The following is a 27,629-nucleotide window of genomic DNA, read 5'->3' as shown; positions in this document are numbered from 1 at the left end:
TCATTCATAGTACCAAACAACTACCCCCAAAAATATACCCATCTCATCACAATTTTTTAAAAAAGACAATTATTATTTTGTAAAAAAATTTGATTGATTTAAAATACTTTATTGCTACATAAAAACCTACTTTTATATAAAAGTTATATCATAACATCTATATCAACAACTAATCACATCTATTTTTTTGAGAGAAAAATATAATAAAAATATTTTTTTAAAATTTTTAATAGAATCAATGAATTCTAAAAAATTATTTAATTAACTGAAAATATCGTATCAGCAATATAATTACTACATTATATACTTTAGTTTTTCACTTTTAAGGGCAATGAGGCAGCGGTATTTATGGAAGATTTTAATGGATTTTGTACTATTGTCACAGGTGTCATGTCAGTATATTTATTTCCAATTTAAGGCTGATCTATTTATCTTCGTTGACGCAATTAACAAATTTGACTTAATAATAATCAATATTATATTTTAATTCCTCTTTGTGAATACGCACTTAGCATCTATTAATATAATAATATCACTTATCTATTAACATTACTTATCCATTAATATCAAGTTTGGATTGCACTAAAATTTTTGTGTTGGATATTGCCATAGCCAAAAAAAAAAAAAAAAAAAAAACATCGAAACATAACTAAATATAACATACTTGCTATGACAATATTAAATTTAGTTATAAAAAATATTTTGTTTGTATCATCTAATATATCTCTTTTAGTCCGTAAACTCATTTCGACAATAATATTCTACCTCATTCTGAACTTAAATTGAAATTTTAAGATGTATTCTGAATGGCTGAATCTCTTAATCAACTTGGACCAGAGAGATCGGTAGCATGTCCACTTCTAAATTAAGCATGTATTAATTTTCATTTATTGAAAATATTAGACGGTGGTGTAATAATTTATAAAGGAGAAGCGATATTAACCAGTAACATATAAAATTTGTTTAATATAATAATATCAAATTAAATATCAGGTTAAGTAAATTTGATGCATCTCTGTTAAAATTTTGTTTCTTAATAATATCACTGATAATTTTGATGCACCAATTACAAATTAAATAGAGCGGCTTGCACTCGGCTTTTGAAGAGGTACTAGGGCCCATTTTCTATTTTTTATTTTTCTTTTTTTTCATGTGACAAAAATGGCCCATGAGACGCTCTAAATTACTTCCCACCTACCCGAATTTTAATGCATTTCTCACTACGAGGCGAATCATCTGCAATCCCTGTGTGGAAATATGCAAATTGGTCCCCTTATAGTGAAAATTTTATCATTATTTTTTATTTATTTATAAGTTCATATCACATTAACTATGTGTGTTTTAAGTGAATCCCAAATTTAAAATATACGCAAGCCCCAAAATATACGCCAAATATGAGAAGCCCTTCTTTAGAGTTCATAATTTATGATTATATTTGATTATTAGATTGCTGGCACAATGGAGAAATTCATCTTGCTGAAGAGCAATGCTACTCGTATATTCAAAAAAATATAAATTTTACATTATTTTTATTTATAAGTAAATTTAATTTACAGTAATTAATCTTTCTATACTTTTTTTTAATATTAAAAATTTAAAATTGTCTTAATTAAATGTAAAATTTATATTTAATTTTTAAAATTACAAGTAGCATATTTGCCAAATTGGTTACTTTACTGGAGTGTATTCCGGAACTAAGCTTGAATGTTATCGGTAGGGCGAATGTCTCAATGCTGTTAAGTTATTTTTCATGATAAAATATTCTAATCGGCGATCGATTTTGTTAAATAAAATTTGTATTATTGAAAGTATTTAAAAATTAATTTAATTTTCAATATTAGTTATCTGTAAAATAAATAGTTTCAAAATAAATGATTGAAAGTAAAAATCTCATAAAAATAATAAAAAAATACTTAAAATTTAGATCTAAATTGTTCATCTTGTTCTAATAGTGAAAAGTTTTTTTTTTATTATTTTACTGGATTTAGATTGTTCTACAACATTAAACTTATAAATACATCAAATAGACTATTAAAATTATTAATTTTCAGGCCTTTTGTTCATTTGCTAAATAATGTAAAAAAATATATAAAATTTTATTTCGAGATATATCTTAATAGTGTATAACATGTTTAATGAAGTCGATCGTTTATTCAAATGTTTCATGATAAAAAATAACTTAGTAACAAGAAAATTTTTGCATTACCGATAACGTACAAACTAGACTGAAGATTTTTTTATTTTTTTTAGAAAGGTATGTTTCGTTTGGGATTGCGGGGAGATTCGTGAGAAAGTACGCTGGAAAAATACTCTGTTTGTTTCCGTACGTAATATTGTGTTCCACATATCGTGATGAGTCGGTTATGATATATTTTCTGCGGTTCCACCAGATAACACAGAAGCATATCCTTATATGCTTTTTTCTCAACTCCATCCCTATATATTTTTTTCTCAACTCTATTTTATCTAATAGTGTTAGATAGACCTCAATACCAAACTAAGCCGTAGTGTGCTATATTATCTGCTTTGTTCATTTAAAATATCATTGCTATATAGGGGTTATAGGATATTATAATATTTTTATTTTTTTTTTGAGAGATAGGTAGCACACTACCCGCTTCGTTTATTTATTTATTTATTAATTCATCATATTTAGGTACAAGACACTTCAATGGCTTCAAAATATGAAGTTAAATTAAATAAAAGAGTATACATAAAATTAGGAGTTTGCTAGAGTTAGCACTTAGAAGTTAGAACTCGATACGCGTGATAGACGGATACACCCGGTGCAGGCAATAATAACTTCTGTCCACAATGACATTGCATCATTGCATTCTTATTGGTCAGGTCCATTAGACCTGTTCCTTGCACTAAGTTCTTCCCACTTTTCTTCCTTCCCTTCACGCTTCAGCCCACCCTAGACCGGTCCGGTTCAGTACCTTTTTCCTTTTCCGGTTTACTCCCGCCACCGCCCGCCGTTCGACCGGTCCGGTCCATGGGCCACCACCACCTCGTCCTCGACCCAAAGCACCTCCCCCGAGTCGTCGCCCACGCCATCGTCTCCGGCCTCGTCCGCGACTCCTTCGTCGCCGGGAACCTCCTCGAGTCCCACCTCCGCCTCCGCCCCTCCGCGCTCTCCGAGGCCCTCGCCCTCCTCCGCCTCTCCCCCGACCCCTCCCCCTTTATGTACAACACCCTCCTCTCCTCCCTCCTCTCCCACCGCCTCCCCTCCGCCGCCGCCGCCCTCCTCCGCCGCATGCTCCGCCGCCTCCGGGGCGGCGGCGCCGCCGCCGCCGCCGAGCCGAACCGCTACACCTTCCCCCTCGCTCTCAAGGCCTTCGCCCAGCTCCGCTCCCTCCGCGACGGGGAGCTCCTCCACGCCCTGATCCTCAAGCTCGGGCTCGGCTCCGACCCCTTCGTCCACGCCTCCTTGGTCCACCTCTACGCCACGTGCGGCCGCTCCGCCGGCGCCCGCAAGGTCTTCGACGCGGTTCCCGATGCGAAGGTGAGCGCCTGGACCGCGCTGCTCTCGGGGTACGCGAAATCGGGCGAGTTGGGTGTTGCGAGGGAACTGTTCGACGAAATGCCGGAGAGAAATTTGGTTTCTTGGAGCGCGCTGATCGCGGGGTATGTTCAGAGTGGGAGGCCGGGGGAGGCTCTGGTCCTGTTTCGGGAGATGTTGGTTTCGAGGATTCGGCCAATCGCTTCGGTTTTGGTTAGTGTGCTCGTCGCGGTTGCCGAGCTGGGTGCCCTTCTAGAAGGGAGGTGGGTTCATGCTTACCTAGAGAGGGAAGCAGTGGAATGGACGCCGAATGTGAGGACTAGTTTGGTGAGCATGTATTTCAAGTGCGGTGATGTGAGAAGCGCATGGCAATTGTTTGATAGAATGATGGAAAGAGGGGTTGATTTGTGGAACACAATGATTACTGGAGTAGGATTGAATGGTAAAGGGACAGAGGCTTTGGCACTTTTCGATGAAATGGTTTTTGAAGGAATAAAGCCTGACGATATGACCTTTATTGGTGTTCTTGGGGCATGTAGCCATGCGGGTTTGGTCGACGAAGGGATGAAGCGCTTTGAGAGCATGAGTAAGGTGCACGATGTGTCGCCAAAGGTGGAGCACTATAGTTGCATGGTGGACCTGCTTGGGAAAGCCGGGCTTCTTAAGGAGGCATTGGAACTTATAGAGAGCATGCCCATGAAGGCAAATTCAAGGGTGTGGGGATCATTATTTGGTGCATGTAGAGCTCACGGGAATACGGAATTGGGAGAAGCTGTTGGAAAAGTGTTAATTGAGCTAGAGCCCAAACATGCTGGACATTATGTGCTTCTTGCAAACCTGTATGCATCCAGTGGGAGGTGGAAGGAAGCAGTTGAGGTGAGAGAAAGAATGGAGAGAAGAGGGGTTGAGCTTGAGCCAGGATGTAGCTCGATCGAGGTAGAAGGCGTGGTTAATGAGTTCCTTGTTGGGGATCAATCGCTTCCTATGAGTGGAGATATTTATGATACGTTGGATTGCACTTCAAAAGTGGGCTTGAATGGATATGTTGAGGATATAAGACATAATTGTTAGATATAAGCTAAGAGGAAAAAAGAACTTTTTTGGCATAGTGAGAAGCTAGCAATTGCATTTGTATCTCGGATCATGAAGAATTTTAGAAGAAAGATAAGCCGTGTTAAGGCGGATGAAACATCCATGCAAGCAGAATGGTGAAAGCAAAAGCATGTGGGAGGCTGCTTTTCTGTTCTGGTGGCTAAGTTCCTTCGCAACCAAAGGAATATGGTCTGCAGGCTGCTTGGTTTTCTACAGAAACAAATGAAGTAATATGGCGAAGTCAGTTCAGGTCAATGAGGTCCCAAATGGAGCCTAAATGCGAATCATAGTACGAGGTTGACATCTAATATCGCATAATGTGAACTTAATCCAGATAGGAGGATCCCTGGTTTTCAACATTCAAGGTGCAATTAATCAGATGAGACTGTCAGGCGAGCTGGGGAAACAGTGTGAAAGGTATAGTAGATTAAAACAATGAAAGGCTAAGTTGAGCTTGAAATCTTATTCATCTTACAGGAAGTCAAACATTTGGATGGATTGTTGTTAGCAGGGTGCTGCTTATGATTCTAGTGATAGTCATACAGGGAATGGAATTTCAATTGTGGACAAAGTAATGGTAAAGCACATTAACTATATTTCTTATTATTCTGTTGTTGATTCTCTTAAGCAGTCTGTCCTCAAATTAATGGCAGAATTTGCTCGCCAAAAAAAAGGTTATAGAATTAAAATTTAGTGATGGTCTGGCATTTGTGTGAATATCTCTGCTATCATTTAGTTGTAACAGAGCTACTTGCTAGGCTGATTTACTATGCGAAGGTGAGGAGTTTTCTACTCAAATCAGTTCTGTTCCCTTGGCATCTCTTTTTGAAATTAAACAATTTGATTTCCCTGTGGCATGTGCTTTCTAATATCCTATAGTATTCACCTGAGGAAAACAGGAAAATATGCATTATTACTTCATGTAGGGAGCATAAATTGGAGATTTCAATTTTTAGAGCTTTTATAGTTGATTATTTTCACTATTTTTCCCGTTAACTGTTCTATGTTGTATGCCAAATGACAGAAAGGAAAAACATAAAACACAAACCTCTATCTAGTAAATGCTTCAGAATTTGATTTCTTTTAAACTTTGTCACCCTATTTCAACAATCTCTTTTATGCATTATGATTATATTTATATGATGTGGTCGACATACAGCGTTGTCTTCTGGTGCTATAGTTTGTGATGTTAAGATGTTGCACATAATACAATTACTAGAAGTTTTCTTTTGATGAATGTCATTCGTTATGAATGTAGGACCAGAGATGATACAAGACTATTTTAGTTTAGTGCTTTTTTGACCTCCTTGTTAGAGGCTATAGGCTTTTAGCCATATTCATCACTTTGTACAGAAATAAATGGTTGATTAGTCGGAATAGATAATAGCAGGGAATAAAACAACACATTGCTTATAATATAGACTCTGCGATGTAGGAATACCAAGCACAAGGTGGCAAATTTAAAAATTTTATTAGCGACCAAGTTCATCAAAAAGTAGCTGTTCACAAATTAAGGTCATGTGTTGTTTTGTATCACAAAAGATACAAATTATGCATTATACGAACCTCGACAAGAAACTTAGAATTATTGCATAATTAACCTTTCCATACTCAAAGATACAAGTGTACTTCACACTCATTTATATCTCCCAGGTTTCAAAGTTGCAGCTGACGAAATCATAGTGCGCACCAATTAGCTTCAATTTGTTGTCCTCTAGTCTTTCTTTGACGAAGGGATATGTCTTCAGGTTCTCAAGGGACACATTCACGGCCTCCTGCAAACATTTAGTATAAAATTCATCTTAGCAGAGCAAAACCATGTAGGCATTGCATTAACCTGAGAGTATATGTTCCTCTTTGGGCTCCTGGAGATTCTTGTGAAATGCTGTTTCAGTACGACTTTTCTAGGATTTTGACAGCCTTTTCTTCGTTAAATCATGTTTTTGCTTAAGCCATAAGTGATTGATATTTTTTTCTTTTTGCAGTCAAGAAACACATTTGGTGTGCTAACTTCAAGTAGAACTGGTCAATGACTTGGTATCTGTAAGAACCTCTGTCTGAATAAATTATTTAGTGATAGCCTGTGCAGTGTAGGAAACTTTTATTTCGATTGCAATCTAAAGACTTCCATTAAACTTCATTATAATTTCCTCATAACAACAATTCTTTTAGTATGCTGCATTTTATCTATGAGGTGAATTATCGCACTTAGCGAAAATCAACTTGAGAGCTGCATATAGAATATCGTTGCACACCTTTTTCCGCAACCCGCATCAACCAATCATCACATGCCAGCTATATGCTGAACGAGATGTTCATTCATCCTAACGGGTTCCAAGCAGCCCAAGTTTACTTTTGATGAATATCATTTTAACAATCGTTTTTGTGCATAGGAATTGCAGGGAAATCTAAAGAATCTTCACCGCACATGATAAGCATACCAAAAAAAGCGCACAATAAATGAGGATCGAGGAAGGCACCTTTTCGCAATGGGTGCACTGATCCTGGAAAGGCAATTCACCGTGGGCGGCCTTCACTTTCTCTTTGGCGAGCGAGCAGATCTTAACCCAATCTTCTATGAAGTGACTGCCTCGCAAAGCAAAGCCACAAAAACAATTCAGAGCAAGAGGAAAGCAACAAATGAATAAATATGGAGTAAAAATGTATTGATCGAGTCGGTCCGATCACTACTCGACGGCTGTGTACAACTGAGCACATTCTCAACCGAACGGTGTACATCTAATGTTCATGATCGTATAGCAGAAGTAAAAAGCTTTTAACGAGCAGAGAAGATTCAACAACCTAGGATTAATGGAAGGATTTTGGGGAGCTATATACACACGCTCATAATCAGAAGAAGAGATCAAATTTGAATTTAGAACGTCAGGTGGTTTTTCCTCCAATTGTTAATTATAGATTTACATGATTTTGGTAATAATGAGTAAAACATATTCCTTACCTGCAGGTAGTTCCATCGTCGGTGATCGACATGAGCCCTTTGATACCGCCGCAACGGCTGTGACCGATCACCACGATATTTTTCACCTGCTCATTTACCAATTTTTTTTTGTCCAAATTTAGAAAGAAACAATAATATTCATTGGAACTATGTGATGTTTATTGAATGATTTGATACTTGTTCAAAGGTTATATGATTTGATGACACTAGAGGCTGCATCTAAGGCATATAATTCGCAAAATTTGATACTTTTTATCAAAAATTAAATAGATTAAAATAGAATATGGCATTACTATTTTGCTTTTATTTTTAGGGCCCTTTGACATAACTGATACAATAAATGTTGTTCGAATAAATTGGTTCAAGAAACACTTTACTCTCTTTTTCTTTTTCTTTTTCTTTTTTCTTTTTTTGGGTGTGTATGTGTAGGCATTTGCTTAGTTTAGGTATTTGCTTTGATGACCTAAAAGGTTATGTATGTGCTTTGGATGGCCAAGATTTTTTTTTTTTTTTTTTTTTTTTTTTTGGAGAAAACGGTAGTTTGCTATCCGTTTCGTTCATTAAAAATATAAACTAGGCTATAAGGGTGAGGTAATAGACCTCAGTCCAGACGAAAAAAAAAAAAAGAAGGCCAAGCTTTTTTGTTTGCCAAAAAAACAATGTTTCTATTTCTTGATTAGAGAAGATGAGTAATTTTCTTGCATAAATAGTAAGTGAAATTTCTATGAACTGATGCAATGCAAATTTTTTTTTTGGCCAATATTTATTGATCTACAGAGTCAATGATCCAACCCAACCGAAAAAAGATTCAATTTAGTGCTTTGGGTCCTATTCCTTCTGAGGTGCGCATGCACTTCAATAGTTCAAATTAACACCTTTCTCCTTATTTTACTCCCTACCTAATATAATAAATGACAAAACCTTTGGTTATTTTTGATGGATACTTACATTTTACAAGTCAATATGTACATTAACACGTTACCATGCCAATACAACAGCAGTAGGAAATAGTATTATGATATTGATAAATAAATATATTAAATTTCACCACTATTTACAGACGAATAGTTGACTGAATTCAACAATTTTAATTTGCTCGCATTAAAATTAAATCTATCAATATCATCATTCCCCTATTGAAATATCCATGATAGTGCTTCTCTGGAAAATGCGATTATAAATACAGTATAATTGGCGATGCATATAGTTATACTTATATGCATCTTATTTAATAGCTATTCGGCCACACGAAGTGGCCCGCGTTTGCAGCGCGCAACCACAAAAAGATGTGGTTGTGAGAAAGCCTTCTTAAAAAGCTGTGAGGTGCGGCCTAGCTGCAGGCCACAACGCCGGGCCAAACAAAGTCATAGTTGGATTTAATATAATGCACGGCAACTATTACTATTTTATTTGGTCTAATTCAATTAAAAGTGTATTTATAAAATTTTATTGTTATATACATAACATAGTGAGTTAACTTTCCAATGTAAAAAACAAATATTTATAAGATAACTGGGAGTGTAAGTTCATATTTTGTTTAAAGTTATTAATGCCAGCGATTACAGTTATAATTGCGGTCAATTTAGACATAAATTCAGCGGTCACGATTGAATCTCCTTATATAGCTTCAACTAAAGTAATTAAATTTAAATACATCAAACTAAATATTAAATTTGGATCGATATACAGCTATAACTTTAATACAATCCAAACATTCTTTTAATGCAAAAAAAAAAAAGAAAAAAAGAGAAGAGAACATGAACTTACGTCAAGGTGGAGGACAGCATATTCAATGGCCGCCCCAGCGCCTGAGTATTTGGTCTGCGTTGTCGTAGTAGCAGCCACAAAAGAAAAAGGACAAAAAAAAAGGTTTAAGCGCGTGGACCACTCAGAATTGCTGAAGTAACGGTGACAGAGTGTGATCAAATAGGATAATACACAGAAAAAAGAAAATTTAGTAATAGTTTTAATATATAAGATATAATTCTAAATCAACCATATTGCATGAAGTGAGATGATAAGAAGTATAGTTGGGAACAAAACGATACTTTTACATAAAACTAATGCTTAACAAATACTTTGTTTTTGTATTTTTATGCATTGCAGAGAGATTCAATTGGATTTTGATATTTTTGTATAGAATAACTATTACAGAGACCAAATATACGCATAAGAAATGCTTCAACATCTCAAAGTAAATATTACCTTTATATGTTATTAATAAATTAGCATCTATAATGGAAAGGTATTTATATACATTGGTTCTTATGCATGCAGTGCCGCATGAATTTACTAACAGATTAATAATATATAAGAATAATACCATAGAAACTTGTAGCTGGACTCTATATATATATACACACACACGGAGATAAGAGTGGGAAGAAATTATTGCCTGGGACTGGTCGACGATGGGCGGATATTTTAAAACACCATCTGTAAGGTTTAAAGTACGATTGTGAGCTCTCGATATGCTCAGCAACGTCTGAAAAATATATATGTTGGAAAGCATAGTTTTTGAAAACCTGATTTTCATGCAACAAAGATCAGCTTTTTGAGGTGTAGTGCGGAACGCCTGTGATCTGACAATTTAGGTGCAGTGCGCGGCACCTAATCCTATGAGCTTCCAGTGGGGACTCTCTTCTTGTCGTCTTGTTTGCTCCCCCCAGGGGTTTTTATTTTCCTCCCTTTTTATTCCTTTCTCTATTTTTCTTTTATTTTCCGAGGCCAAGTTGTCTCATCATGTAGCTAAATTCACTATCTAAATGAATGAAGCGGTAGCATGCTACCTTCTCCTCAAAACAAAAAAAGATCAGCTTTGTGAGAACCTTAATTTCTTAAGCTACTAAGATGCCTAATAAATAAATTTTTAAAGGTCTTGACTTTTTGACAATTTATACAATTAAGTTCATGTCTAATTGTCTATATCTAATTTTATGTATAAGGTCTGTAGGGTAGATAATAATATTGAGGTTATTTTTGGCTGATGTACTGGGACAACACCATATAATAATTTAGAGAAGAAAGAAACAGAAAAAGGAATAAGAGAGAAAGAGAAAATGGGATAATACCTTATCATAGGGCGGGACCATGTTTGCTATGTTTCGCACAGCGAAAGCTTCACCAGGCTGAAAGTTGAGCACCACGGAGGGGCATACACGTGAGTCTGAGCATGCGAACACCAAGAACTGTAAAAAAAAGTGAACGTATCTGTCAGGGTTTCTGATCCCTGGCTACTCATTTTTGTAGATCGATTAAGTTATTCTTCTTCGTAACACTCAACAAGCTAGTTTTTCTTCTCTCTCTTTTTTTTTTTTTAACTTATCTTTGTAGTCTTCAATATTGGTACACTTGATATTATTAATTTACACATAAAATAGAAGTTCAAAGTACTATTTTGGCTACATAGTCTCTAGACATTCTCCTCTTCTTTACTTGTTCAACATCATCAGCGCACATTCTCTGACCTGCTGTCCAGGTATAGATCATCCCTCTGCATCTGCTAGCTTGTACTAAACAAGTTCAGATTTTGTACTTAACTATTATAACTATTGGTTCGGTTCCAAAAGATTAAGATTACGGTGAGGGATAAATTTTGTACCGATGCCACTGGGAATTGTGCTAGTGCTTAAAAGCAGTTTAATTTCTACTATCGACAAATTAAATTTATTCAACCCAGTCAAATTTAATCGGTGTATAAACTGCCTGATTCAATGTATCTCTTTATCTTAGTCAATGTAGCTCTCTCTTTATTAGAAGAATTAAAAAATGATGGCGCTACAAATACGGCGATTCCAGTCTTTCCTCCCGGTCCGCATGCATGGAAAAGAAGACAAAAGATGAAATCTTTGGTGGTGGTCACAATTCACTGTTCTGTTCAACAATTACATGAAAAATTAATGGGTGATCAATGGGTCATCTGTGGAAAAATCATTACTAAAGAGTAGAGAAATTATTTATTAGCGCAAAGTACAGGACATGCAAATATCATTACAAAAGAGTAGAGAAATTATTTATTAGCGCAAAGTACAGGACATGCAAATATCATTACAAAAGAGTAGAGAAATTATTTATTAGCGTTAAGTACAGGACATGCAAATATAACTTTACAGTTTAATGATTAAAACCCATATGTATTAAATATTGTGGTTTCGCTGAACTTGATTCAACAAAATTTTAATTAAGTTATCTCTCTCTAACTAATCTCATCACAAGTATATTAAATATTGTATAAATTTTAAGGACCACCATGTTCCTAGTTAGTTATTATATAATAAGAGTCTGCATAGAGATGCTGCTTTCTTCGTGAAAAGATTTTCTATGATTGATTTTTTTCTTTTTTTAAGTTTCTTCTGTTGTTGTTTTTCTTGAGGTTTTTGTTGCCTCATCCCTGTAGTCTAATTCATCCATTCAATGAATAAGACAGATAGCGTGCTACCTATTCTCAAAAAACAAAGAAAAAAAAAGAAGAAAAAGAGTTTGCATAGAAAGCCACTATCTAAAAACAAAAGGTATAATTACTATAAGCCTTTTGGGTCAAAAGCACAGACATTATTGCCTACACTCCGTGCACCACGTCATGCACTGGGCCTTTAAGCCCTTCATCCCATCACCTATATTTATCTTTCTCTTCCGCAATAAATTAGTTTTTTAGTCTGCGGTGCACGGGCTGATGTGGCGCACTTGGTGCATGTACCAATTTCTACTTCTGGAGATAAATTCTCAATAACCAAGGAGAAGAATATGCATACCTGTGGGCTCTGCCCTTCGGCTAATTCGCGGAACAACTCGGGCTTCTTCCTGCGAAAAGATGCAAAAGAGATTAAGAATTTTTCCTTTAATGAATCGCACAGAAAATCATATTGCGTTCCAGACAAGAATTTTTTATTTTTAATTTCTAAAAAGGAATGAGAGAGATTCACTTGTACAATAAAAATCAATATTCTAATATCACAATCTTTTATTAGATTCAAATAACGAACCGTACTTTTCTTTTGGGTTTACTGTTGAAGAAGATCAACGAATTTGACAACAAATGAAAAATCGAAAAAATCCCCAATACTCCCCATCTTTTATATACAAACCTAGAGATGTTTTCAAAAAATTAATACGATATATGTGTAATTGGGAACTACTTACTCATAGATCTCCTTCTTGAAGTGCTCGAACCCAGATTTCAACCTCTCCACGGGATCCATTCCCTGTATATTCTTTTTTTCCAAATTATATTCAAATTAAATGAAAAAAAAAAAAACCAACACAGATTAATCTCCGATCCATCAGTCAATCAAATCACAAGGGAATAAAAAATGAAAACCGAACAAGGATCGAGCTCTTTCCAACATAGAAAGATTAGAATAACTTGGAAGAATCAGGATAAAAAGAGAGGGGGAACGAGAGATATTGGGGAATCGCACTCACCTTTGTGTTGTGAATCTCTTTTGGTTTCTTTGGTCTAAAAGGGGGGATGGGGATTCGAGGAGCTCCGATCGTTGTATGTGGGGGCTTCTTATAGAAGGGAAGAGTAGTACATATCCTCTGATTCCGTGCCCTTTTTATTAATTTAATTGGTTTTTATTTCATTGGTTCCAAAAATGGAAATAGTTTAATAGCTTAGTGGGGTACTCCCACGGGTCCACGGACATAGGTATAGCAAAAGTCACAGAAATATTGCATACACCTAGCTAGTGTTTCTTCCATCATACACCGCATCTTAAAATTCTGCGGTACGGATTATTTTTTATAATTTTTAGTTCAAACTTTTTGTATTGTTGCAAATAAGTTTCAAAGTTTAATTTTAAATTAGTCGAAACTTGATGTTTTGGCAATGTCGTAGAATTCTAGCATTATAGCCTCTGCGCATTATCAACACCAAAATTGTTATAATTAACGATGTATTATAATTCAACCAACTCAGTCAGACAGCCAGATTTGATGGCAATAATTAAAAAAAATCTAAATTATAAATTACAAAAAATTAGAGCTTGAGTATCAAAGTTCAAAGTTTGACGAACAAAAATGCAACTTAGCCAATAGTTCACATTATAAAAAAAATCTATTTTAGGCACTAAGTTCTTACGAAACAAATAATTTTATTTTTGACAGTACTAGTTTTTTAATTACTTAATTGTTAGATAATAGACTGAAAAAATTATATTTTTAAACTCATATTTATTATTATAAATTTTAGGAAAAACTTTAAAAACTCCCATATAGTTTTGCACTTTCTCACTTTAGTACTCTATAGTTTAAAGTGTATCAATTTGCCTCCCTGTGATTTTATTTTTATCTTTTCGGTAGTTTTTTTCTTAATATTTCGTTAAATTATATACAAAAAACTTCAGATACACACCTAGATTTATTGAATATTTACTTCAATACCCTTTAATTTTAACTTTGTCACTGATTTAAGAAAAAAAAAATAATAAAATTGATAATAAAAAGAAAAAAAAAAATCACAGGGGGGCAAATTGATACATTTTAAACCACATGGTACTAAAGTGAGAAAGTGTGAAACCACAGGGGGGTTTTTGAAGTTTTTTCTAAATTTTATATGTCAAATTAGATTTTTTTTTTTAATTGCGGCGTTAACCTGTACACTGGGTTCAGGGAATAGTTTCCAAGCGGGGCGGCGAGTACTCCGAATCGCGCGTTTTCTCCGCCGAGTTCGTTTCAACTTACGAGAAAACGTCATTCACGGCGCACGCATCTCGAGGCGGCCGCGCCTTACTCGTCTCATCACTTGCGGGGAGTCCCGTTGCCACTTGTCCGTTTTATTTATTTCTATCCAAAAATTTATTAAAAAAAAATTATAATTTTTGTGTAAATATAGAATTGAAATGCAGCCGAAGATCAGAAAAAATTCTAGAATGCAACGGATATATTAGTGACGTGGCGTAACAAACCAATCAAATTAATCATTTTAAGAATATATGTCCCATCATGATTGTAAAAAAGTATTTTTATTGTACTTTTGTTTGAAAAGAAGGAATGTTATTGACTTGTTATTGATGACGTGGTGCAAGTGTGACAGTGTAGAATTCCTCGAAAATCAGGGTTCTTCCAAGAGATTTTTTTTGGAAAGCTCTTCACTGAAATTATATTTTATTTAGAACATGTTTGGTTGTCCGAAAGTGACTGAAGTAAAAAAAATTACTTTAGCGAAAATGACGTTTTCAAAAGTGACTTTTCAGTAAGATTATTTGATTGTTTATAAAGTGAAATACGAAAAACTATAGTTTTATAATTTTATTCTTTAATTATGTATAAAGAGGTGGAAATATAAAAAAAAACGACTTATATTAGCAATTTAAATTAAAAATTTGAATTTATATTTATTTTTAAAATTTAAAACTAAGTTTAAATTTGAGTTGAACTTATAATTAAAATATAAGACACAAGTTAAATTTACAATTTAAATTTCAAGTTTAAGTTGTAACTCATAACTAAAATTAAATTTTAAAATAAAAAGGAAATTAGAATATTTATTCAGATTTGAATTTATAATTTGATCTTAAATTTCATACGAATGCACAATTTGAATTAATAGTTTAAATTTAAATTTAAATTACAATTCCAATTGAATATTTGAATTCATAATTCGAATTCGAAGTTTAAATTGAAAGTCATTATTGAAATTAAATTCAAATAGTAAATTAAAATTTCAATTTCAAATTTAATTTAAAATATAAATTTTAAATTCAAATTTCAGTCAATAATTTGAATGTATAGTTGGAACAGTTCAAATTCAAAGTTCAAATTGAAGTTCTTGGCTAAAAATAATTTTATAAAAAATTAAATTTAAATTCTAGAATTCAAATTTAAATAAAAATAAAAATTAAAAAAATTTAAATTTAAAATATAAAGTCACAAATTTGAATTTAAGAATTTTATGTTGAATTTAAATTTATAAATAAAATTCAGAATGTGATCATGATATTAATTCAAATTTAAGATGAAATTTAACTTTAAAAATAAATTCAAAAATTAAAGTTAAGACCAAATATAATCTCTTAGCTAAGCTTTTCACGTTCGGTGACTTTCAAATTTTTTCAATCGAAATCAAAAAAGTGAAATTTAGTTATATCTCACTTTATTAGTCTACTTTTATAAAATAATTTTTATATTTATTTTCGCAAATCAAACAACTGATAAGATGTCATTTTTCAAAAGTAACACTTTGAATACTTCACTTTTGGTCAACCAAACATGCCCTTATCGAGAATGTAAGACGGAGTTTTCGATAAGCCTAGTAATAATTTATTTGTCCATGCAAATAGAGAAATAATTTAATAATTTAATATTGCGGTAATATTATGTACAATCTAATGCGCATAATTTTTTTGTACATACAAATATCGCGCAGCTCATTTTTGATATATAGTTAGAATGCATGTTTAGAATTTTTCTTTATAGTGCTTTGGATCCTCCAAACGTTTAAATCAGTAAACATGTTAGTTATCAACTCATGTGATAATTTTATAATGCATGTATTAAACTACTCAAAAATTTTCAAATAATTAATATTAATACATGAATAATATGTAAAAATAATATCCTTAAAAATCTATACCAATACTCTTTTTTTTTTGTTTTTTTTTTAGTATAATGTGGATCATCGATTTTGCCCGAACACTGAGTTTCTCCAGTGAGATCAAGAATGGCTTTAGCAATATCAATTTCCCGTATGATCTAAAAATGCTTCGGGTGCTGTTAACAGTTTTTTTTTAAAAAAAATTTTCGTAATACTTTGGACTCTTCAAATATTATCCTTACGAATTATTGATGTACTTGTAAAATTATGTAACGCTCTTGCTCCATACATTTTAGAGGGTAGCATCTTGTGCATCTGAAAGGTCATTTGTGTAGATGATGAAGAGCCATATTGTACATGTGGCACTAAATTTACAATTTTAAAAACCCTTTCAAATATTAAAAAATTAATACAATACTTTAATTCCGGTATCAAATCACGACAAAAAAAATATATATATAAATTTATAGATTAAAGTAAGTTGGATTGGGATATGAATTCTCTTATTTGGAATTATAATGATTTGTATTGAATTTCATTTTTTATTATTTTTTAAAAAAATTTATGCGTTTAGTCCGTCGTATGACCTGTACATCCAGCTTTGCTACTTCCAAATTCTTATTTGGATAGAAAATGAAAGTCAGAGTGCATTAAATTCTGTGTTTGGAAATATTATTGGATATGATTTGGAGAGTCCAGCTGCTATGCTATTAATAGCACGAAGCATTTGGTGCTACCAAGTTTTCCGCCGTTAGATCTATCCTTTTGATAATTTTTATCCGTTAGATCATACTATTCAACCAACCACTGACTCAACCCTAGAGGGCCCACATCATCCTAACCGTACATCTCTTAATCTAATGGCTAAAAACTTGATAGCACCACTGACTTGGTGCTATTAATAGTATATATTAGCCTAGTTCATGATTTGGGATAGTTTCAGTAAGTATAATCAAATCAGATGAAGTTGATAAATAGCTATAGGCTCAAATTTACGAAAATAATTTTTTTTTTGAAAATTCAAAACTTAGCCTATGATTGGGCAATAAATGTGCTCAGAGTTACGAAATTTGAATTTTAACCAAACTATAATAAGGTCAATCCAAATACCACTTAAGTGGACACAGCGATCATAAAAGTTGTAAAACATTTTAACCTATAACCACATATTAAAGAAGCAAATATCCCTAACTACAATTATTTAATGGATGAATGAGGTTGATTTATGTTAATTAGGGAGACATTTTATTACCTTAATTAATGCCTATTCGCATGGCTCAAAGGTCAGGGACATGGTCTTTTCTGAAAACAAAAAAAAGAAAAAAAGAAAAAAAGAAAAAAGAGAATCCCTTTCAATCCATTTGGTAGCGTTGTATTTAATGCTTTGGGGTATAGGGTTAACATAATTAAGAAAATATTTAACTCTTTATTATGATTATATTTATATTTGTCGAATTTGGTAAACATGATAATAATAATAATAGCTAATAATTGAGTGGTGAGGGTGGTGGTGAGCAACGTGAGACCTCTTTGGAGCAAAAACATTATAGCTGACAATATGATTTTTAAATTTGGCGAAAAATGTGGATCCGAACTACAAAATATGTCTTGGATCCGCAACCCGGACTCGGATCTCTAAACAGTGTAGTGTATCTAAACTATTGTCCATGCGGATTTATACCCACTTTATTCTAGTTTTTAAACACGATTTTAATGAAAAACACCGCTTATTTATTAGGATTATTAGAATTGTGTTCAATGAACTGTTTCTCCAAATCTTAGCATCTGGATCTGGACTTAGACCCTGACTTAAATATGGAAAAAAAAAAAAAAAGTTCACTAAGCGTGATTTCGAACTGAGCTTCAGTCATTTTCTGTATTGAATAGGGTTGATCAACCTGATTAAAAGTCGAGAAGCAAAGATCGGAGACCTGTTGACAAGTCGAGGAGAAACTAGAGCTGGAAACAACAATGGTGGATTTGAAGTACAACTTTTGTTCAATCCAGAGAAAGACGCCGCGTGCCTAAACCATTTCATCGCGGGGATCGACATTGCGCGTGCCGACGCGCTCTCCCGTTACCTTCTTATACAACAGGTGCTAATTGAGACAATACATTTGAGGATTGAGGAAACATAAAGATATCCAAATCTACTGTATATATATATATTTGGCATATTGTCTCTAGCAACTAAAGGCCCAAAAAGTACTAAAGGCCCAGACCCGGCCTATTACTAGTTCGAAAACTGCCATGGGCCTAGTCTCGGTCCATTAGTTCCCTCTACGGCCCTACATATAACTTAGGGCCTATTTGGTATAAAGTCCGAGAAGAGTTTGGCTTCTCCTTTGTCAATGGAATGGCATAGCTAATATATTGGGCCTGTTACGTAATGAAATTATTATTATTATTTTTTTATATGAATTAAAAGTCAACAATTATGAGTAGTAACTAGTAATGGGATGGACTTGTGCTTCTAATTTTATTCTAGATTAAAATTCTACAGCAATTAATTTAAGGCCAATTTGCATAAAAAATCCACTTATTTTGGGCTTTTGCAAAACCGGGTCATCTTTTTCGTTTTTACAAATTCGGTCCGCATTTTCAGCAAACTGACCAAAATACCCTTATTACTTTTTCTCTTTCCTCTTTCTCTCTCCTCTTCGTTCTCTCGTTCTTTTTTTTTTCGCTCCGGCCCCGCGCCACCCCTCGTCGGCTTCTTCGGCCGCGCCCACGACCTCGATCCCGCGCGCCGCGAGTGGGTCTACGGCACGCGCCGCGNCGAGGGGCGGCGCGGGGCCGGAGCGGGAGGAAGAAGAAGAAGAAGAAGAGGGAAAAATAAAAAAAGCTCCAGCAGGAGGAAAAAGTAGAAGAAAAAGAAAAAGAGAAAAAAAATTGGTCCTGCAGGAAGAAGAAGAAGAAGAAGAAGAGCCCGCCTGGCGGTGCTCCGGCGGCGCGCCCGCCTGGCCTTCGCTATTTTTTTTCGGCGAAAAAAAAAAGAACGAGAGAACGAAGAGGAGAGAGAAAGAGGAAAGAGAAAAAGTAATAAGGGTATTTTGGTCAGTTTGCTGAAAAAGCGGACCGAATTTGCAAAAACGAAAAGGGTGACCCAATTTTACAAAAGCCCAAAATAAGTGGATTTTTTATGCAAATTGGCCTTAATTTAATGGATTAACACCTGGGAAAATTTTCTCTTCTCTCGAGCTGTGCGTATACGGCGTTTTGATCTTTTTCTCTCCAATAAATTCACTCTCTCTCTCTCTCTCTCTCTCTCTCTCTCTCGTTCTGCTACTCATTGCAATTGAATCCTCTCTTGTGCTCTATCTTTGAGCGAGAGGATCCGGTGCGGAGTTGGGGGAAGTGCGAAAATGGCGAACCAACCCGTGGCTTCTCCTTCTAATCCCATCGATGAATCCCAAAACCCTGGTTTTTCTTTTTTTCTCTCGTTAACAATCGTTTTCCCTTTGTTGTTGACCTAATTATGTTGAGGGTTTGATGAATAATTCAATGTAATCTTCCATTTCTTACTTTTGATTATTGTTGCAATTAGATAAATTCAGTAGATTAATTGGTTATTATGAACCGTTCCTTCATAGGTTGATGAATTCGCGCTTCACGAATTGGAGATTCTTTTAGGGTAAAAGTGTACAAGGCCTGATACGTTTGATTTATGTTATTTCAATCGATTAAATTTGCAATAAATGAATTAGCTTGGAGTCCTTGTTTGATGAACTGATGAATTGTGTTGTGTTTTTTGGAGAATCAAAAGAAGTAAAATACTTAGAGTTGGTTTTGTCAAATTTTGCTGATTTTGTACGCGATGTTTTCCTTCCACGAGTTCTTAATGTTCGAGATTAAACATCGGTCCTCATGTGAGAAATTAATTAGACCGACTCCTACACTTGCTTTAATGAAAATGAAACGATTTTATGTGCTGAAGCATGACAATGAAAGTGTTAATTGAAACATAAAAGCAAACCACTTCGAAAGAACGAGAATAAGAAAATTAAGAAGGAGAAGGAGAGTGCAAATGGTTTTACTTAAGTTGTTTTACTATTAATTCACACAAATTTGGATGTGAAAACATACAGAATTAGAATCACCTCTTCGTCCTGTTTTTAACCTCTGTGCGTGTGCACCCGTGCGATGATGTTTATGTAGTTGTAGATTGTTGCTGTCATATTGCTGAAGCATAAATCATTTATCTTTCTGAATATATTAGTAGTTTTAAGGTGGCCTGACCATGTTAGTTAATAATAGAGTCTTTGTTGGTTCTGCTGGTAATAAAATTGTCTCGTTCAAATAGAAAATTTCTTGTTTTAATTTAGGGCCTGAAGGGTCCAATCTTGTGGATGAAGAGCAACACGAAGCTAAGGAAGACATTGGTGCACAAAAATCAGTTTTTGCTATTTCCGAACCAATAAGGGAGGATCAAGTGCAAAATGCTGTTAATTTTTTGTCGCACCCAAAAGTGAGGGGTTCCCTGGTCATTTATAAGCGTTCATTCCTTGAGAGGAAAGGATTAACAAGGGAGGAAATTGATGAAGCCTTTCGTCGTGTCCCTGTATGATTTTGTTTTCCAGATTTTTTTTTTGTTTCTGACTCTGTTCTACTGAAGACCCAAATCATTTTATTTGAGGTTCGTAAAGATTTGCAGTTTCTACAGGATCCACCTTCAAATGCTACAAGTGCTGAAGCTACAGCGATGAATCATGGTACAGTAATTTCCAGTAAACCTTCATTTGCTTTTTCAGTGAGAAAATGCACTTTGCCTTTTCCGTATGATTTTGACATGCATGAAATTTCTGTGTGCATAAAATTTTGTTGTTAAAATAATGATGTTTGACCTCCCGTACCGGGCGTTGCTTTACTTTAAGAAAATCTTCCAGGCTAATTTTTCATACTTGCTCAGTCTGCCCCCCTATCGTCCTGTGCCTCTCTCGATTCATTGGTTATAATTAATATTATTATTTTTTGAATCATTTCTGATTTTGTAGTTCATGAGGATACACGTGCATTGTTCATGATATCATCCTATAGAGGACATTAGTGGATGACAATGTACACAGCCTTCTTACTGATGACAATAATTGAGATAAATATGTCAAAAGGAGACCATGATAGTGTAGATTAGTCTAGTCTACACTTAATGCAATGATATTGTAACCACCGAGAGGTCAAAAACTTTGTGCGCTGGGCTCGCTAGCTAAAGATATATTAGTGTAATTTGATTGCAGAAGTGTTTTTGAAATGGCTATAAGTGGTTGGCAGTTTGGCCTTCAGTATCTGGTTTTCTTTCCTTTTTGTTTATAATACTTTGTCTTGCTGAGAACAGTTATCCAACCAAGCTCATCCGTGGAGCCTGTAGTTCCTACTCAGAGCCAGCAACTTGTATATGCTCCTCGTGATGCTCTTGCAGCAGTCCCAAGCGTACGGCAATCTAGGTTCCACTGGTCCCAAGCTTTTCTTTCTATTGGGTTACTTGCCGCTTCAGGAGCGGCAGCATCCGTGCTTTTTAAGGTATCAGTTTGATTCTTGGTCCTTTTTACATTACTAAAGGCCTGTCAGGGCTGTCATGAGATTCTGCAGAAATACTGTTAAGTGTAGGTTTCTAAGAATCCTCCTGAACAGCTTGCACTTCAGCGTAAGTAGAAGTTCTAGCCTCATTTGAGTAGTTCAGACCTTTTTAATTTGCAAAATATTTAGTTACTGCTTTTCAGAATAGAGAAGCTACTCTAGAAGCTAGCACAAACAGGCACTAATACAATGCGAACTTATTTGATGCTTCAGAAGTTCTCATCATGTTATTTATTGCGTTTAAAATGTATTGATCTCACCAATTTTTTCTGCATTTTCTGATGCATTAATATTCTTTACAGAATGCAGCAATTCCTAGATTGAAATCTTGGATCAGGAAGGTTGTAGAAGAAGAATATGAAATAGAGAAGTACAAGAAACCGAGACCAGCCCTAGCTGAAGAAGCAGTAGAGGCTGCAAAAGAAGCTGCCTCTGCTGCTGCTGTTGTGGCAACAGCTAGTCAAGAGCTCCTGAATGCAAAAAATGAAGGTTTTTTTTTTTCGGAACTTTCTTTCATTGATATTATTAGTCGGCTCCCATATTTTGTCAACCTGTTTTCCAATATTACAGAGAGGAAGTTCTTTGAGGATTTTGTGGAAAAACTAGATGCTCAAGTGGAAGAGATGAAGATGATGGGCAATGCTCTCCGTACTCTGGAGAATTCAAAAGAAATAGTAAACTCACAGGACAAGCAAATAGGAGAGTATGATCAGTCTAAACTACGGAACAGTAAGTCAATGGATTTGAAATGCTCCTCCTCCCTTGCAAATTATTCTAAAAACTTCCATGCTTTTGTTTTAAACAACTCATTAAAGGAAATCACACCTCTTGGCACTCCCTGTGGGTAGCAAATTGTTATCGAATAGTATTCCATTATTAAAAAAATAGAACGAACATTAAAATAGTTGCTGCATTACAGTGACAAATTGGTTTTTCTATGACGTCTTGCTGTCTTGCTGTTAATAACTTAATATTTGCTGTTAATTTTTTTTAACATAGCTTAGGAGCTGTTTGGTTCCACGTAAAACTGTGAAAAAAATTTCGGTGGAAAAAATTTTTTCGGAGGAAAACAAATTTTACGCTCTTTAGTGTTAGGTTTGTAGGAAAAGAAAAATAGTTTTTCATAACGGTTGTTTGATTGAAAAGAAACGAAAGAAGAAGGAAAATGGATAAAAAACTATTTAATATAATGTTTTATTATATAGATTAATTATATATAACAATTACTATATATATATATTATAATTTATGTTTGTAAATTAAATATATTTACAATTATATTATATAATAAGCATATAATATAATATATACTAGTTATATATTTAAGGGTATTAATAAATCATTATATATTTAAAAATAAAATAATATATAATAATATCTCTATAAAAAAATAAAATACTCTGTATATATAATAAATAAATATATATTTATAAATAAAATTATACATGTACATATGTATATGTATATGTACATATACATAGAGAGAGAGGTCCTCCTTGGACCTCCCTCTCACGCGGTCCACGAGGCCATTTCAGCTCGTGGACCCCACAAGACTATTGCCATGAGCCGCGTAATTTTGCCTCCTTCATTTTTGTTTTCTGCCGCTTTCATGTGGAAAACGAAAATAGGACTTTTTCCCAAAATATGTAAGAGTGTTTTTTGCCGAAATTTTTTTTATATCGAACCAAACGATCCAAAAACTATTTTCGGACCGAAAAAAATATATTCAACCTATTTTTACATCAAACCAAACACACCCTTAGTGTACTAGTAGTTGGTAAATGCTTTCAGTATCTGTTGATAAAGAGATGACAAATGCTTTAAGTATCTATTGATACAGACAAACTAAATACTGTTTGAACACATCAACAAATTAGTGTGTAAAAATTAACATAAATATTTATGTTTCCTGTGTGTTAGGCAAATAATACCTTATGTAAATATCAATTTTTCATGTGTATCACTGTTCATAAACCATATCTAATATTATACTTTTTTATTTTTATTTATTTTTTCTTTTTTCGAAGAAGCAAGGGATGCAGAAAGCAAACTATCAATGCCAATCAGTACAACTACATACTTATTTTATTCCATATTTAAGCTTTAAAAGGAACTTCTTTGCATTTGCAGGGACAACTAATAGTTCTCAGGGAATATCTGAGGCCAGTCAATCGAATTTAAGCATTTCATTTAACAAGGTAAATAACTCTTTTTCCTGTTGCATTATGATTTATGTGTCTGTGTCTCTTTTGTCTGTAACTCTTATATTAGTACTGAGCAAGTTTTACACTGGTTCAATTTTTCTTTCTAGCAGCAAGAGAAAGTAAATGGCATAAATAACACAAATAAGACGGACTCTCATTCAGGTTACATTCTAAATCTAGTGCTTATTTAACTGATGCTGTATTAAATTTTATTTTTCTTCCCACAAATTCTTTTACACAGTGAGGCCTTCATCTTCGCTTGCATCTATCGATCCACCGCACCCAAAGTCATATATGGAGGTAAGTTTCTCTCTTAATTAGCTTATTTCCGTTCTTGTCTAAATACCGTCATTGTGAAGGGGAACCCATGCAAAGCTTTTAGATAGTGCTTTTCATTCTCTTGTAAATACTAATTATCAGACTCTAACATGCAGATCATAGAAATGGTTCAAAGAGGGGAGAAACCACCTAATATTAAGGTGGGCTATTTAACTAGGGGTTAAACACTACTTTTCATTGTTTATGATTTTGGTTTCACCTAGTCCCCCCCCCCCATCCCCCTCTCTAATCCTTTAACTTGATGAACAGGAAATTAATGACATGCCCCCTAATCCCGATCAGCCAATACCAAAACCTCTTCTCGCTCCTAGACCAAAGGTATGGACTTCAAATGCTTTCTCTGAGTAGTTTCCTTTTTGTTTGCATGTAGAAAATCTTATTCAAAACATAATGTTTTTTTTTTTTTTTTACTTGTGTTGTCCAAATGTTCAACAAAATTTTGCTGGTAATACATGGATTTTTAAGGAGAATTCATAAAGAATGGATCAAGATTGGTGGTTAATATTTAAGTTGACATATTATTGTAAGTGAGGCATGCATTGGTCGAAATCTTGCAGTGTTAGTCATGCTTGCTTATTTAGGTTAACTAACAAATGGTTTTTGCAGACTAAATGGATATTTCAGAATTCTTCCTTTCAAATGAGCCTACATATATAACAGTCATTTTTCATTTCCATAATTAAAAGCAAATTGTACACAACAATGCAGTCAAATCTTGATCTAGGTGCAATCTATGATTTTTTGCACAAATACCACCTCAAAACATGTGCGTGCGTTTACTCCTCTAAAATGCGACTTGAGTTAAATGCCCCTTGTTAAGATGTCACATGCGCAGCATTTTGTAGATACTTTTGCAAAGAAGCTTCATTATTATAGCAATCGGTTTGCCTCGTAACATGAACAGTATTTGTTCTATTGCTCAGAATATTTTTGTTTTATTGCACAGAATATTTCACATGACATAGATGGAAACTATAACAATAATTGGGCATATAAGCAAGTAATTGTATATTTGAGCTGTACCTGTTTACAAAAATTCTATCCAAATATTAGTACAAAGGAAAACTAGTGAGTCAGGTTACATTCTTGCGCATGCCAAAATTAAAGTGCTGATTACTTGTTAACTTTGTTGGTAATACAGCCGTGGGAAGTCATGCAGCAACAGCAATCAAACTCTAGTTATGTTCCTAAACCCCAATTCAATGGCCAAGGATTGAATTTTGAGGCTCGAGGAAATAGATCAATTCCGATTACTGGGTCATTTGACAATTCAGAGCCATGGCGGAGACATAAGGCCGAAAATGGTACAGAGGCCGAACCTCAAGTAGCGGAACCAAAGTGGTTACCTTCTGCAACGGGATCCCTTGAGCGGCTTAACAGAAGCTGGAAGCCTCCTCAGCCACCGGAACTGCTGAAGCAAGAAGCTGCGATTGCTATCAGAGAACCAGACTCGCCTGTTCAAAAGCAGCAGTTAAGCGATGAGAGTGCACATCTTCTTTTGAATGGTAGTGATCAAAAGGACACAGCATCCGATCTCGTTGTCGGGTCAGATGAAAAGGAAGTTGATGTGGAAGTTTGAATGGAGGAAAGTCGTGCAAGGTTGACATGTAATAGCTTGAATATTCATAACTAATGCTGGGGAAAACAAGAATAAGTCAAATAGGTCTGTTCATATGGGTGATTAGTGACACAGTTCTTACGAGCTAATCAACAAGATGAAGGACATGAACAACATTGTGTAATTTGGTGGAGGAAACTGCAGAACTGTGTACCTTTTATGTTTGGCTCCATCGAAGGTGAAGTGGCGAAATCTTTCGTTACAATCTCAGAAGCTAATACTCAGTATTTCGAAGGTGAAGTGGCGAAATCTTTCGTTACAATCTCAGAAGCTAATACTCAGTATTTGTTTTCTGCGTAGCTTCATTACCTTTTGCTTTAATAGTAACTATACACCCTTGAATGCCCGTTGGACTGCAAACATATTGTTGTTCTGTAATTTGATAATGTGATTAGAGGATCGTTATGGGGCCAAATTGCTGTATCTTTTACTCTTTCTATGGCCTTAAATTACTCTATTTCTCAACATATTTGAGAACTAAGTGTGCCAACTGTGCATTGAGGGTGCATACAAAGGAGTTTGAGTTGAATAAAAGCAACATCCTAGAAAACAAAATATCCTCGTTTTTGTGAGATATTAACTATTTGTAAAAACAACATCCGAGAAAACAAAATCAATACTCTTGTAAAGATTTTATCCATCCACGTGTGCGTTCATGATTCATCTTATGACTACCTCCAAAAATATAAGCATAGGAGGCGGACATGGCGTATATTCATTTGTGCCAAACATATTTGGAGGTTTGCTTAGTATGACACTGATTTTTATTGTATTGTGTTTTGTCGTTTTTTTCAAATCCGGGGGACCGGCACAAATATTTTTTTTCAAAAAATCATTTTAATTTTTTAATTATTTAATAATTTTATATTATATATGTAGTTATCTAATGACTGAATAAGTTTGAAAAAGAATAATTATTCAAAATTTGGATAACTTTAATTAATATTAAAATAAAAAAATTATTATAAACAATTAAAGGGACCATGCGCTGGCGTGACGTGGGCCCGTTTAACACCCCGATACTGAAACAAGCACGAGGGAGCAACACCGAAGCCCAGTGCTTTTGGGTTAAAAAAAAAAAAAGTTTCACTAGATACCCTTTTTTTATCGGCCCTTTTTTATCTCTATTCAAATATTATAATATTTTTTAAAAATTTAATTTTTTTTAAAAATTTAGTATAAAAAATATTTACTAAACTTTTAGATAGAGATAAAATTAATATAAATAAGGTTACATACTCTTATGTATATAGAAGCCTTTATCATTGTTGTTTTCAATAATAAAATTTTCACTCACTGTTCCAGCGCAAGTGGCAAAGAACTTGATGGTTGGTACCCAAGATCTAAGTTTGAATTCTAGTTGATTTACATTTCCAGCTAAATTTATTTTTAAAAAAGATAAACAAAGCGGATAGCATGCTATCTTTTTCTAAAAAAAAAAAAAATTCGAATCGACAATCCATATTCACAAATATGATATAGAGCATTTGAAACTTATAGAAAACAAAATTTCGAAATTATAATAAAGTTTATCAAGCTGGTATAAAATAAACAGTCAAAATTGACCAATGTTTTTAGAGGATCGGATTATTTATCAATTTTCAAATCGTTTGATCATAAAGTAAATAATATCAAAAAAATTATAAAATTTAATTTCTATAAGTTTCAAATGCTCTAACTCATATTGATGCTTAGTTTGGTACCGAGGTCTATTTGATGTTATTAAATAAAATAAAATTGAGATAAAAGCATACAGGATTATGCTTTTGTTTTACTCATCAGGATATGTGGAATGTAATATTATGTAC

At 34.2% G+C, this 27,629-nt stretch overlaps 3 protein-coding genes across 12 annotated transcripts; 2 read left to right on the top strand and 1 right to left on the bottom strand.

Moving 5' to 3' along the window:
* Nucleotides 2,677-7,762, top strand: LOC109717400 (pentatricopeptide repeat-containing protein At5g66520-like). 7 transcript variants are annotated; one of them, XM_020243176.1, is made up of 3 exons: nt 2,677-5,011; nt 5,106-5,171; nt 6,997-7,762. In XM_020243176.1, exon 1 carries the CDS (start codon nt 2,996-2,998, stop codon nt 4,571-4,573), a length of 1,578 nt encoding a protein of 525 aa, XP_020098765.1. In that variant the 5' UTR covers nt 2,677-2,995; the 3' UTR covers nt 4,574-5,011; nt 5,106-5,171; nt 6,997-7,762. The 7 variants fall into 7 exon arrangements, with proteins under 7 accessions (XP_020098765.1, XP_020098763.1, XP_020098759.1 ...); XM_020243174.1 differs by having other exon boundaries at nt 6,988-7,762; XM_020243170.1 differs by adding an exon at nt 6,580-6,637 and having other exon boundaries at nt 2,677-5,171.
* On the bottom strand, nt 6,033-13,135 carry LOC109717402 (carbonic anhydrase, chloroplastic-like). Its single transcript, XM_020243177.1, has 8 exons — nt 12,975-13,135; nt 12,693-12,763; nt 12,305-12,353; nt 10,625-10,741; nt 9,321-9,374; nt 7,554-7,639; nt 7,075-7,180; nt 6,033-6,369 (listed from the first exon to the last, which is right to left on the bottom strand). The coding sequence occupies exons 2-8, from the start codon at nt 12,749-12,751 to the stop codon at nt 6,235-6,237; spliced, it is 606 nt and encodes a 201-aa protein (XP_020098766.1). The 5' UTR covers nt 12,752-12,763; nt 12,975-13,135; the 3' UTR covers nt 6,033-6,234.
* Nucleotides 19,250-26,376, top strand: LOC109717460 (peroxisomal membrane protein PEX14). Of its 4 annotated transcripts, XR_002218194.1 has the most exons (13): nt 19,250-19,509; nt 20,412-20,647; nt 20,741-20,798; nt 21,419-21,603; nt 21,963-22,149; nt 22,231-22,389; nt 23,791-23,858; nt 23,972-24,026; nt 24,106-24,164; nt 24,299-24,343; nt 24,453-24,521; nt 25,345-25,999; nt 26,057-26,376. XR_002218194.1 is itself a non-coding variant. In XM_020243269.1 (12 exons), the coding sequence occupies exons 1-12, from the start codon at nt 19,452-19,454 to the stop codon at nt 25,780-25,782; spliced, it is 1,608 nt and encodes a 535-aa protein (XP_020098858.1). In that variant the 5' UTR covers nt 19,250-19,451; the 3' UTR covers nt 25,783-26,376. The 4 variants fall into 4 exon arrangements, 3 of the variants coding, with proteins under 3 accessions (XP_020098858.1, XP_020098856.1, XP_020098857.1); XM_020243269.1 differs by having other exon boundaries at nt 20,750-20,798; nt 25,345-26,376; XM_020243267.1 differs by having other exon boundaries at nt 25,345-26,376.

This window comes from Ananas comosus, linkage group 11 (genome assembly GCF_001540865.1).
Source record: "Ananas comosus cultivar F153 linkage group 11, ASM154086v1, whole genome shotgun sequence".
Lineage (NCBI taxonomy): Eukaryota > Viridiplantae > Streptophyta > Magnoliopsida > Poales > Bromeliaceae > Ananas > Ananas comosus.
This window is presented reverse-complemented; position numbering and strand designations above follow the sequence as displayed.